Source organism: Gymnoscopelus microlampas (genome assembly GCF_963454915.1).
Source record: "Gymnoscopelus microlampas genome assembly, chromosome: 8".
Classification (NCBI taxonomy): Eukaryota; Metazoa; Chordata; class Actinopteri; order Myctophiformes; family Myctophidae; genus Gymnoscopelus; species Gymnoscopelus microlampas.
In genome coordinates, this window is record NC_139945.1 from 58,028,750 (window position 1) to 58,042,454 (window position 13,705).

General features: G+C 41.9%; 2 protein-coding genes across 2 annotated transcripts in view; one reads left to right on the plus strand and one right to left on the minus strand.

Moving 5' to 3' along the window:
• LOC311050670 (uncharacterized protein) overlaps positions 1 to 13,705 on the plus strand; it is a gene marked incomplete at its 3' end in the record, with an annotated part of 728,236 nt that overhangs the window by 495,761 nt on the left and 218,770 nt on the right. The window lies entirely within an intron of this gene.
• Positions 1,907 to 13,705, minus strand: LOC311050055 (kelch domain-containing protein 3-like; the record flags this gene model as incomplete). The annotated part of the gene is made up of 3 exons (XM_084064021.1): positions 1,907 to 3,154; positions 12,779 to 12,979; positions 13,508 to 13,705. 3 exons carry the CDS (start codon positions 13,703 to 13,705, stop codon positions 1,907 to 1,909), a joined length of 1,647 nt encoding a protein of 548 aa, XP_083920147.1.

The window sequence follows — 13,705 nt, forward strand, 5'->3', positions numbered from 1 at the left end:
CTCACTCACTCACTGACTGACTGATTGACTGACTGACTTGTGTCCCTTTTATGCCCATGTATGGAGATCCCTGATGACATGGTAACAGTGCTGACATCAAAGACTGGCCTCCAAGTACTCTGATAATGGTAATGGTGGCCTGCATAACCTGAGGGGCATGCGTTACTAACGGGCATAGTACAGGCATCATCCTTGTTTAACGTATGCAGACCTAATCTAATCTGTCAGCAACACTGCCCTAAACATGTAGTGTTGTTGTTAGTAGGAATAAACACAGAAGCACCGTGGAGGAAGTGGACTAAGAAAGGGAAGGAGCCAAACCGAGTTCCTGTTTCTACACAAAAGAAGAGGTGGGGAGAGAAAAATCTCTTTTCTTTACCGAATGGGTTCCCAGAATAATGCAGACCAAAAAACGACCATAGTCATTCACCAACAACAAAGCAGTATCCCCGCTCTGCTTGTTGCGTCTGTATTCCTTCACGTAGGTAAGGGCACTCTCTGGGTCCAAATGCTAATTCTTAATCTATATGCTCGAACTCAGGTCAATATTCTGATATGAGTCCCAGTGATATTAGTCTCGAAATAATGGTAAACTCTAAAAAAGCTCCTGTGCCCAGAAATAGTGCTAAATAACAAACTCATCTGCCCAGAAACCCCATTCTATTCCAGCAACACAAGTCAAAGAATAATGTTTTTAGACAAATCAAATAAAACACATAGTTTCAATTAACTGAGTGCCCCTCCGAATTGTGAAGCGCTCGGAAGTGAACTAAACTAAAGGAATAATTCCATACATTTTCACACCTTTCATTTGTGGTGCAATTTATGCAAAAATAGGGGCCAGGTTTAACAAAATGTTTATTTCCCTTTACCCTCTGGCATAATCTCAAAGAGTCTGAAAGGACCATTATGCACAAAAAAAGAGAATGAAAAAAAAGACAAAATCTCCAAAAGACAAAATCTCCAAACACAAAAAAAAACACAAAAAAGTACAAAAAAGAATATAAACAATAAACAAACAAACAAACAAACAAACAAACACAAAGGTCTCCACCTTTGCTGTATATTTCCTCTCTTTCTTCTGTTCCATTGTCTGGAACTTGTTCTCTGCCGTATCAAGTCAAGTCATTTATCTTTATATAAAAACAAGAGGAGTTGACCCAAAGTGCTTTTCCATCTGGGGCGAACAAACAAAAATATGCAATAACCATAATAATGTGGGCTTATTAAATAAAGACGTGGAGGTGGAAAGTACTGGTGAGGTAGCCAGATGTATGGAGGATGGAGATGACTGGAGACACCGCTGGAGGACTTTGGTTAGTGGTTCTCGAACCTTTTGATTTCAAGGACCTCCATGACTCTTGAGAGTACAAATGGAACCAAATGGATTACGGGTCACTTTGGTTCCATTTGCACTCACAGTTACAGCCCCAGAAGGGTCCATTTGGTTCCTAACTATCAATCTGTTTGCTGGGGCCTCCCTGGAACCCCCCCAAGGACAACCTGGGGGTCCCCAGACCCCACTTTTAAGAACCACCGACCTCGAGAAATAGCTCAGTCCACAAAAGCAAAACTAAAATGCAAAACACATAAAACACAATAGAATGATCAAATTTAAAATAACATTTTTAATAACATAAAAATAACTATTTTTAAAAGTTATTTAAAACTATTTAAAAACAACATAAACAAGTAAAGAGAAACTGAACAAAACAAACAACTGAATAAAGCGTTCTAAGGGGGTCTTAAAACAGATTAAAATAATATTGATAAAAGAAAGACATTCAGTGGACTTGACAAAACATGAAACCATGGCTCAACCTCAGACTGTGCTAGAGGGAAGAGAAAAAAGGTGGGTCTTTAGAATTGATTTAAATTGTAAATGGTGGGGCATGTGGACTTACATTTATACTAATACAATGTTGCTATTGGTACTCATGGCTGCCAGTTCCCACCTGATGTCATGTGGGAGTCCCGACTGCTCCACACCGCACTGAACAACCGCCAGCTTGCATAACGACTTAAGACTAGGACTCAAGTCCAAGATGTACAGGTCGTCGGTCATCTTGACCTCGTCTTCGTCTTCGAGGTCCTCGACATCCACAGGCATGTATCTGCCTCGGTATCGCCCGAAGAGGATGATGCGATCTCCAACCATGCAGCAGCACATCATGTAAACCCATGAACACGGGCCTTTCCCCTTGGGCTCGACCTTGTTCCAGGAGAAGGTCTGCGGACAGAACTTCCACAGGTCATTGATGGCCTGGTCCAGGACGACGTTGTGGCCGCCAAATATGTACAGCTGTCTGTTGTAGGAAAAGGCCGAATGTTCCCCGCGTCGTTCTGGAAGGAGCTGTGGGGAAGGCGTGCTCAGCCAGCAGTTGCTCTCTGTATCAAACACGCTGATGTCGTTGTAGTAGACCTTGTCCTCGATGATGCCGCCTCCAAACACGTACATCTTCGTCCCGATGATGGTGGCAGAGTGACACGACGACGCGGGTGGCGGAGCGCCTTTGCTGTTAATTAAAGACCAGACCATCGTGGTGGTGTCCCACTTGTATATGTCATTGGTGCACCTAGTCTGCTGGTAACCTCCGAAAATATACATGACCTTCCCCGAGACGCAGGCCGAGTGCAAACACCTCGCCTCCGGAACAGCCCCAGAAACCCTGGGCTTGAACCATCGGTGGGTGGTGACATCAAACGCATAGAGCACGTTGCACTTCTCCCCCCTGGTGGCAATGGGATCGGGATTAGTCCCGATCGCATTGCCGGCCTCATCTATCTCAATACTCACTATTCCACCCCAGATGTTGATGACGTCGTCTATCAGCACGGCCGTGTGGCCCCTGCGCATGGAGGGAACATCGACGGGACGTTCTCCTCTTCCGTTTGTCACTGGGGGCAACTTCACCCAGCGTAAAGACACAGTGTTGAAGACGTGGACGCCGATCTGGTCCCTGTCCTTCGTGTTACCGTAACCCCCAAAGGAGTACACTTTATGTCCCACGGCCACAGCAGCATGATCGTATTTCTTTGGTCCTTCTTTCAGATGAAAGACCCAGTGCATTTCACACACAAGCGACCCCTGTTGACCAAAGTTAAGTGGATTTGTTGAATCTTGCTCTGTGAAAAGATCTTTCTGGATGCTTGCCTGATCGTTACGGGAGAAAACCACTCAGGTATGAGTGGCTTTCTAATACTTGGGCTTTTTGTTTTCCACTTTTCCCCAGAATGGATTGTCAAATATTGCTATTTGGCTTGTTACCCCTTATATTGGATGTTGTGACGTCATGCCAAAGCTTGGCCAATCCGCAAAGCCGATTTGGGTTGGCCAATCAGGGAAGTTCAATGCTCTATGCATGCAGAACGAATAGTGGTGAACATTCTGAAGCCTGCCTTTCCTTTGAGACCACATCGTCACAAACTGACATAATTTATCACCTTAATCCAGTGATTTTTTTTTTTTTTTTTTTTTTTTAATTTTATCCCACGATTTTGTAACCCTTTTTTCACCCGGTGCCAATTTGCTAAGTGATCCTGGGCACTACACTCCCCCCACCAGCCTAGGGAGGCCAGGGCCGAGCTCATGCCTCCTTCAATGCATGAGAGTCAACTGACCTTCTTGTCACCTGACAGGAGGGAGTTTCCCTGGTTGGACGTAGCGCGTGGAAGGAACACGTTATTCCAACCAGTTCCCTTCCCCTCCATCAGGCGCCCCAGCTGACCAGGGGGAGGCAGTATAGTGACCAGGATTACTACATGTTTTTGTGAGGGTATTAACTACCCTAGGAGACACGGGGAGAACATGCAACTTAACCCAGTGATTGACAAAACAAGTGTTACTTCATTCTGCAGTGTGCAGGGATTCGGCCTACTGGTGGGCCATGAGGATATTGCAAATAGGCCCCCAAGTAATTGGCTAAACACCATGATTTTAATGATAATGACATGGAGAAAAAACTAAATGTAGAATCATTTCATGGTATTTCGTCTTTAAAACCTTGAAATAAGTGTTTTCATTCTGATACTGTTATAGAAACATAACATACATGTAACAATACTTTATTCGGTGTGACTTTTAGTATCCAATGCAGTCGTAAACAGGAAAAATAAAAGGCTGTGAATGTTCACCAGAAGGATATATTTAGCCAAGCACATCTCAGAGAGAGAGAGAGAGAGAGAGAGAGAGAGAGAGAGAGAGAGAGAGAGAGAGATGGATGACAGGATACTGACCAACAGGTCAGCCTGACCTGTAGGGCCAAGGACCTGGCAGGGAAAGAGGACATTCTCCTTAATCTGTTGCAATCATTGTATGATGTGTTGTAACAATTGAATATTTGAATAGGAATAGGATTTACTTCATAGGTCAAACAACAAAATATTGACTGGTTGCAGTGGTGGAAAAAGTACTCAAATGTTTTACTTAAGTAGAAAGTACTCATTATGCAGAATGTCCCATTTCAAGTTTTCAAATGTTTAACAATCATTTGAAAATAGCAGATCTACTGTACAAGCTCACAATGCGTCGCATCGCGACGCATTGTGAGCTTGTAGATCGGCTATTTTCAAATGGCCGAAATGCATATAGGCCCTATATTATAGGGCTTAAGTGGTTCATGTATGTTTTGTAATAATAATCAAAATCTACAAAGTAACTAGTAACTAAAGTATTCAAATAATTGTAGTGGAGTAAAAGTACAATACCTTTGAGATGAGATTTAGTTACGTGACACCACTGACTGGTTGTGATGTGAGTTGGATGCTATGTAAGAAAGGGAGCTCATCAGGCTCATCAGCATAGGTCCATGGACGGTTGGCTTTGCATGGCTCATCTCTTCAATAAAGACCATAAGTCATCTTTTGAGAATCCTCAACAATACCAACTAGAAAAAGTGCTCCTCGGAGCACAACTCTCCGCTGTTGGGAATGTTGGGAATGTTCTATCTGTATAAGTGTCCTATCCGTCCTGTCTGTATAAGTGTCCTATCCCTCCTGTCTGTATAAGTGTCCTATCCGTCCTGTCTATGTAAGTGTCCTATCCGTCCTGTCTGTGTAAGTGTCCTATCCGTCCTGTCTGTGTAAGTGTCCTATCCAATTGTTACAGTATCCGCCATTTCTCAACCATTTCGTGATTGTTCCTGTCTTACCTCACTCTTACCAGACTTGTGTTGGGAATGTTGGGAATGTTCTAATTCTTATGTTCTAACTGTCCTATCCATCCTGTCTGTATAAGTGTCCTATCCCTCCTGTCTGTATAAGTGTCCTATCCGTCCTGTCTATGTAAGTGTCCTATCCGTCCTGTCTGTGTAAGTGTCCTATCCGTCCTGTCTGTGTAAGTGTCCTATCCAATTGTTACAGTATCCGCCATTTCTCAACCATTTCGTGATTGTTCCTGTCTTACCTCACTCTTACCAGACTTGTGTTGGGAATGTTGGGAATGTTCTAATTCTTATGTTCTAACTGTCCTATCCATCCTGTCTGTATAAGTGTCCGATCCGTCCTGTCTGTATAAGTGTCCTATCCGTCTGTATAAGTGTCCTATCCGTCTTGTCTGTATTGTCTGTATAAGTGTCCTATCCGTCCTGTCTATGTAAGTGTCCTATCCCTCCTGTCTGTGTAAGTGTCCTATCCCTCCTGTCTGTATAAGTGTCCTATCCGTCCTGTCTGTATACTGTAAGTGTCCTATCCGTCCTGTCTGTATACTGTAAGTGTCCTATCCGTCCTGTCTGTGTAAGTGTCATATCCCTCCTGTCTATGTAAGTGTCCTATCCGTCCTGTCTGTGTAAGTGTTCTATCCGTCCTGTCTGTATAAGTGTCCTATCCGTCCTGTCTGTATAAGTGTCCTATCCGTCCTGTCTGTATAAGTGTCCTATCCGTCCTGTCTGTGTACTATAAGTGTCCTATCCGTCTGTGTAAGTGTCATATCCCTCCTGTCTATATAAGTGTCCTATCTGTCCTATTTGCCAATTATGTATCAGCCATGCAGCCATTTCGTGATGGTTCCTGTCTTACCTCACTTTGGCAGCGGCAAAGACGCTGCCAAAGTGACGCCATGTATTTATACAATATTTCACCGTATTGTCACGTGTCACGTGAGGCTTGACCAATCGGTGTGTCATATTTAGAAAGTGAAAACAAAACTCTCCTGCGGAGAGTAATAAATAGAAGCTTTAAAGTAAAATAAATAAATAAATATTCGTGCTAAACAAAGTCACATTTCGTTCTACCCGTGACAGATGAGTAGGACCAGGATTACATGTGAATAATTCCTCAGAAAAGTCAACTTTTTGCCTATATTTCCGCCTATAATGAGGCCTTACATAAAAGGCTGCTGATTCACAATAGAACCAAATATTGGCATTCTGATTGTTTTGGGATAGACCATCTGTGCAAGTGTGATGAAAAAACTACCAGCAGGTAGAAAATGACAAAGGATTGACTTTGAACTCCCTCTTTCAGGGTGTAGGCTTTTATGTTTTGCCTATAAGTGGTCTGTCACTTCATGGATACATTTAATGACTTTTGCAGTAAAAATTAAACTTGTGACAATCCATTTCATGAAGGGGGCATCTTAAAGATATGAACAACCTGATGTAGCATTATATGACAAAGACCATCATCTCTCTTATCCTCTGTCTTTACTAGCCTCTCGTGTGTGTGTGTGTGTGTGTGTGTGTGTGTGTGTGTGTGTGTGTGTGTGTGTGTGTGTGTGTGTGTGTGTGTGTGTGTGTGTGTGTGTGTGTGTGTGTGTGTGTGTGTGTGTGTGAGAGAGAGAGTGAGAGAGAGAGAGAGAGAGAGAGAGAGAGAGAGAGAGAGAGAGAGAGAGAGAGAGAGTTGACCTTCGCCCTGTGCTTGTGTCATGTTAATCATTCAGCACATGTAGATCTTTAAGTTGCTTGAGAGCATTTAAAGAACAGACACACACCCGCACCCACCCACACACTCACTCCCAACATGGATGCTAATAAGGACACAACAACATCCACAAGAACCGCTGGCACTAAGAATTACCAAACATTCATACAACAGATCAGAAGCATCGCTCCAAAAGAGGCTTGTACATGGTAAGTTATCTCTTCCTTATCTCTCTAACTCCTGTCTAACTGCAAATGTGAAGAAATGTATTTATTTATTTGCACACTCTTGGAGACGGGTTATGAATGAATTAACGTATCCATGTGTTCCTTATTTTCCTGAGTCATGTCTATACTCCAAGCTCCATGCAAACTTACAATTTTGCACACAGTTACAAATGAATGAACATGTGTTTGTTAATCGTGTTAGACTCATTGAAAACACACGTCTTTCAATTGCATTTATTTATTTATTCATTCATTGTCAAACAAAAGTAAGTAAAAGGACATATCAGTCAGCAGAAGCAGGGAGGCGTGTGAGTCTATCATGGTTAAAATGGAGTTTGAAGTTACAATGGCTTTGTATAGGAAGGGGTCTGATCAGATGAATATCAAATGTCTAATTATTGAATCAAGAACTTTACAAACTGCCTGGGGTGCTCACAACAGCCTGAGTAGATGTTGAAATAACCCCAGGAATAATTAAAGTGAAATCTCTGTATACTTGGCCATGTGATGAATAGTGAAAATAGCAATCTACAAGCTCACAACATGCTATTTTCACTATATTTTCCATGAATCTGTTTCTGTTGTTGAAAATTGTTGTTTCATTCATTCATTCATTCATTATGCTTCTTGCGTTTTTTATTATTGTTTAATTTTTGGGTGGTTTGTTTACCCTATAATGACAATTAAAGCATCATCATAGACAAGTATAAACACCTGGTCTGTTCCCTAATCATGTCATTTTGGTGTGTGGGTCTTTGTATTATATTAAAATGTATGTTGAGTAATTGCATTACCATGTGATTGTGACCTATCTTATAAAAGTCACTGTAAGGTGGATTGAGCAGTGGAATTAGTTTGAGAAGTTTGATGTGATCAATCAGTGATTTGTAAGTGGCTAGATGTATCGCCATAGCATACAAATTACTCAAGAGCCATTGTGATACTCAGTGTAAACAGGCTCCTGCCTTGCTGATGAGACTTTGAATATAGACAGTGGTGGAAAAAGTACTCAAATGTTTTACTTGAGTAAAAGTATCAATACTTCAATGTAGAAATACAATGTTACAAGTAAAAGTCCGGAATAAAAAATTGACTTGAGCAAAAGTACAAAAGTATTGGTATCAAAATGTACTTAAAGTACCAAAAGTACAAAGTACTCATTATGCGAAATGTCCCATTTCACAAGTTTTCGAATGTATACAAATCTTTTGAAAATAGCAGATCTACAAGCTCACAATGCGTTGCATCGCGACGCATTGTGAGCTTGTAGATCGGCTATTTTCAAATGGCCGAAATGTATATAGGGATGAAGTGGTTTATGTATGTTTTGTAATAATAATCAATCTACAAAGTAACTAGTAACTAAAGTTTTCAAATAAATGTAGTGGAGTAGAAGTGAAGTATTGGAAATTGGAAATACTCAGTCAGGTAGGTTATTATGGCCTCCTGGTGGCGCTATAATAGGTCAATGTGAAAAGGGTGCCATTTCTTGTTAGGCCTTGCACGGCAATCGGACTCTGCATTCATGATTTGAGGCATTTTGTTCCAAAAATGTGGTTTGCTATATTAGACCTGCTGGTGGCGCTATAACAGGCCAATGTGAAAAGGGTGGCATTTCTTCCTCGGCCTAGTGGGAATGTGTGTACAAAATTTCACGGAAATCGCACACTGCGTTCATGATTTGAGGAATTTTGTTCAAAACGGACCTATCTTGCAAACTTTGTGAAAAATGCGGGGCAAAGGTTTATCCTTTGCCTCTAAGGAGTGTGCGAGCTAAAAACGTGAATCGGCCTGTTATAGCGCCACCATGAGGCTGATTTGAAAGTTTTCAAATGGCGTTTCTTGCCTGGGCTAAGTGGGAATCTACGTGGAAAATTTCACTGAAATTGCATGTTGCGTTCATGATTTGAGGCATTTTGTTCAAAATGAACCAATCCTGCAAACTTTGGAAGCCAATCTTAGCCAATCAGGATGGAATATGGAAAATCGGACAAATCCGTGTTGATCAATTGGCTATAGAGATACTGTGTACCGATTTGCATGTTTTTTGGAGAAAATCTGTAGGAGTAATAATTAAAAAAATGTTTTGCAAAAGTCGGCCTCATGGTGGCGCTATGACAGGCTGATCTGAAAAATGTGGGGCAGAGGTTCTGCTGTGGCATCCAGGGAGTGTCTGTGCGCAGTTTCACAGCGACCGGGCCAACGGTGGCGGAGATTAGCTGCTCGCAGACGGAAGGACGGACGGACACACGGACAGACGAACAGGGGGCAAAACATACTCTCTCGCCATGCTTTTCGGCCTGGCGGAGACAAAAATGTTATTGTCATAAAATAAACAAATATATACGTTTAAGAAGTAGTGAAAAAATAGCGGGTCCACAAGCTCGCAACGCGGCGCGAAGTGACACGTTGTGAGCTTGTAGATCTGCTATTTTCACTAGTTTGGGTCCCGGGGAAACTAATTTCTCTTTTGGGTCTTGAGCTAAAAAGTTTGGGAACCACTGTATTAGATGAAGATCGAAGGTAGTGCAGGCACATCCGTGGCCCATGTGCAAAACAAGCGAAGGTATAAAAAAGAATAGTCTGCACAATGGTGCATTCCTATTCCGATCTTCTTCAGGACATACAGTATATACTGTACATGTGTCGTGATGAAGAGCAGCAATCAAAATTGTGTCATTTTTTTCTACTCAGTCTGTGTTTCATAGGAGGGTTGTGGACACTTCAGAAACCCATCTACCAGTGACATCATCATTAGGAAGTTTTTTTTTTCTTCAATATTTCTTTTTCAAAATTTGTATTTTTATTAACGCGAGAATAGTGGCTTCCATTATAGCATGCTAACTTTCCAGGAATAGAAAGCCAGTAGTTTCTATTAGCTTGGATTCCCCATTGATGATGTCACTGGTAGACAGATTTCTGAACTGTCCACAGAGCTCCTCTGAGTAGACAAAAATGGTGCCATTTTATCATGAGCATTAGTGAGGACCAATTATATGAAGATAGGTTGAAAATGGGTGAAGTCGTCCTTTAATATTAGCCTATACCTTCTGAAACCAATATAATTCAGTACTTGGGCACAGAAAGTAATCTAGTAACATACCTTATTACTTTTAAATGACAATAATAATTAATATGTAATTATTGACATTTTGAAAGTTAACCGCCACAGTGCTGCTCAGCAATTTTATCTTCACTGCACAACCTGTCTGTCTCTAAACCATTGCTTTGTCTGAGCTCACATGACAGTTACGTAATCTCAACTTCCCCCGGTGGAAAGCAACTATGTACATTTACTCATGTGTGAGCTTGCAGATCTGCTCTTTTCATTAGAATACATGCGTGCCTTCTGCCTTGAGGCTGTGACGTGCCCATCGGTGTGATTATCAACCTTTTTAGTTTCAGAGTTACAGACCTGCAAGGGTCCATTTGGTTCCATTCATATACTCTCAGTCTGAGAGTATATACTCTGAGAGTCTCAGAGTTACAGACTTGTAAGGGTCCATTTGGTTCCATTTTGTACACTCTCAGAGTTACAGACCTGTAAGGGTCCATTTGGTTCCATCTTGTACACTCAGAGTTACAGTACCGTGTGTCACCAGTAGATGGAGATAGAGGCTGCTCTACCCTCTGTGACTCTGATGGACTTGCAGCAAACAATCATATGAATAGATTTTAAAGACATAATTAATAACTTATATCAGTGGTTCTCAAAAACGTATTTGGCTGCAACCCCCATCTGAAAATATGTTGTACCAGGGACCCCCATACTAGAAGATGCATATTGTTAAAATTGTTCTAAAATTTTGAAAACAAATTGCAATCATTTAGAATCTAAATGATAGCAATCTTTCTTCACAATATTTCCAAATCTTTGAAAAATAGCCGATCTACAAGCTCACAACGCTTCGCGATGTGAGCTTGTAGATTGGATATTTTTAAAAAGGTGGATTAAAGTGAATAAACGGATATTTTATGCAATATAAACACATTTTGTCTGGGGACCCCCTGTAACCCCTCCAAGGACCCTTGGGGGTCCCCGGACCCCACTTTGAGAACCACTGCAATACATTGTATGAATAATAGATTTTAAACACAATTAGTAGTAGTAGTAATCAGTGGTTCCCAAACATTTTCATATCAAGGACTCATACATTATGTATTTGGCTGTGAAAATATTTATTTTGGACCCCATAACAGAGGATTTGTATTGTAATTCATATTCTAAGTTATAGCAAATCTTTCACAATTTCCCAAAATATTTCAAATAGCAGATCTACAAGCTCTCAACCTGTGACATCATGACTCATTTTGAGCTTGTAGATCTGTTATTTTTGAATATCTGAAGCTTAGGGTTAAAGTATAAGTGGTTAAATTGGTTGTGATGCTATATTAACCAATAAAAGGTTTCAAAACTATTCCAAAATGTGATAATTTATTTTCAAGGTTTTTGAAAATAGCAGATCTGCAAGCTCACATTGATGAGCTTGCAGATCTGCTATTTTCAACTCATTTAGCTGGGGACCACCTGTGTGTGTGGCCTGGCCTGGCCTACTTGTTGTTAACTAGTTGTACGAACTCTTGTTTTAGTTTTGTATTGTTTTATTGGATCTTGTTTAGTCGATACACTTATTTGTTTGAGCTCGTGCTCATTTGATTTTGCTATTTTGTCTCATCTGTTTAAGAAAGTAGGTAGCTGATATATTGCACTTTTACCTTAGCGCTAGGTATACTCTTGGTTGCTTGTTTTTTGTAGGAAATGCACTTAAGACTTCTGGTGATTAGTAGTTTTCGTTCCCTACCTATGTTGAATACACTTATTGTAAGTCGCTTTGGATAAAAGCGTCTGCTAAATGACTGTAATGTAATGTAATGTGTGTGTGTGTGTGTGTGTGTGTGTGTGTGTGCGTGCGTGCGTGCGTGCGTGCGTGCGTGCGTGCGTGCGTGCGTGCGTGTGTGCGTGCTTGCATGCGCGTGTGTGTGTGTGATTATGCGACCTAGTCGCTTCTTTGGGGGTTGTTTTCATAGACCTGTCTTTTTGTTCATCCTACCTCCTCTGTGTGTGGGCTGGTGAGGTGCTCGATAGCAAGACGTGTACTTTGTGCAACAGTGTTGCTGATATACAAGCTCTTCAAGATCTTTGATGTCTGCTATTTTCGTGTGTTCTCCCACATTCTCCCAAATAATCCCCCACGGTGCTGGGGCTTGGTAAGTGTGAAGACGCTGTCTCTTGAGGTTACCTAACCAACTGAAGATTTTGTCAATGTACAGTGGAAAGGTTTTTCTCCAGTGTGGACACGCTGGTGTGTCTCCAGGTGACCTAACCGACTGAAACCCTTGCCACCCTGTTTTCAGTGGGAACGGCTTTCTCCAGTGTGCACACGCTGATGGTGTATCTTCAGGTTATTTAACCGAATGAAACTCTTTTTACACTGTTCACACTGAAAAGGCTTTTGTTTAGTGTGTACCCGCTGCTGGTGTCTCACCAGCAGACGTAAATCTGCAAAACTCTTGTCACACAGAGTACAGTTCAAAGGTTCTTTTTCTCCAGAGTTCAGATGCCGCCGGTGTACCTTCAGTTTCCATAAATCTTTGAAGCCCTTGTCACAACGGCTGTAAAACTGACCAACCACTTCTAATGGTTGAGTTAAAGATTTTGGTTTGTCTGTGTCTCCTTGTTTCTGGCTGGTTACAGAGCCAGGGATTTGCTCACAGGCTGCTGAGGTGATCTGTCTCTTCTTGAGCATTTGGCAGTAGTTATTGTTGTGGCTCAGCGAGGTGATCTCTCCTTTCCTCAGCATTTGGCAGTAGAGGTCGCTGTGGCACCTCTTCAAGTGTTTAATGAGGTAGACCTTATACGTGAAGGCATATGGACATTCAGGACAGGAGTAGACCTGAGTCGGGGAAGATTGAACGACACCATTGTCCGACTGATTAGAGTTCAAAGGTTTCTCTCCAGTGTTGTGGTGGAGACGCTGGTGTTTCTTCAGTATCCACAATTCTGTGAAACTCTTGTCACACTGTTTACATGCGTGGGTCTCCGTTTCTGTGCAAGCCGGCTGATCTGTCTGTACGTCTTCTGGTTCTGTTAAAGTAGTCTCTTCTGTAAACTGTTGATGTTCATTGCGATATTTTGGTTTGTCCGTGTCTCCTTGCTTCTGGTTGGTTGCTAATATAGCCAGCCGATGTGTCTGTACTTCTGCTGGGTCAGTTACAGTAAACTGTTGACGATGACTGTAAGATTTTGGTTGGTCTGTGTCTCCTTGCTTCTGGCTGGTTTCAGAGCTGGTGATTTGCTGACAGGTTGCTGAGGGGATCTGTATGTTCCTCGGCATTTGGCAGCAGTAGGTATTGTTGTGGCTCAGTGAGGGGATTGGTCCATTCCTCATCATTTGGCAGTAGAGGTCGTTGTGGCATCTCACCATGTGTTCATGGAGGACCGTGAAGGCACTGGTGAATGGGCATCCAGAACAGGAGTTCTCAGTCTGGCAAGATGATGACCTTGTTCCTTCCACGGCTGGTGGTTCATCACCAAAGCTGCTGCTATACATCATGGGGTCGTCTGTTGTCTGCGGTCTATTCTGCTGTCTGCGGTCTATTCGTGGCTTGCGTTTATCCAT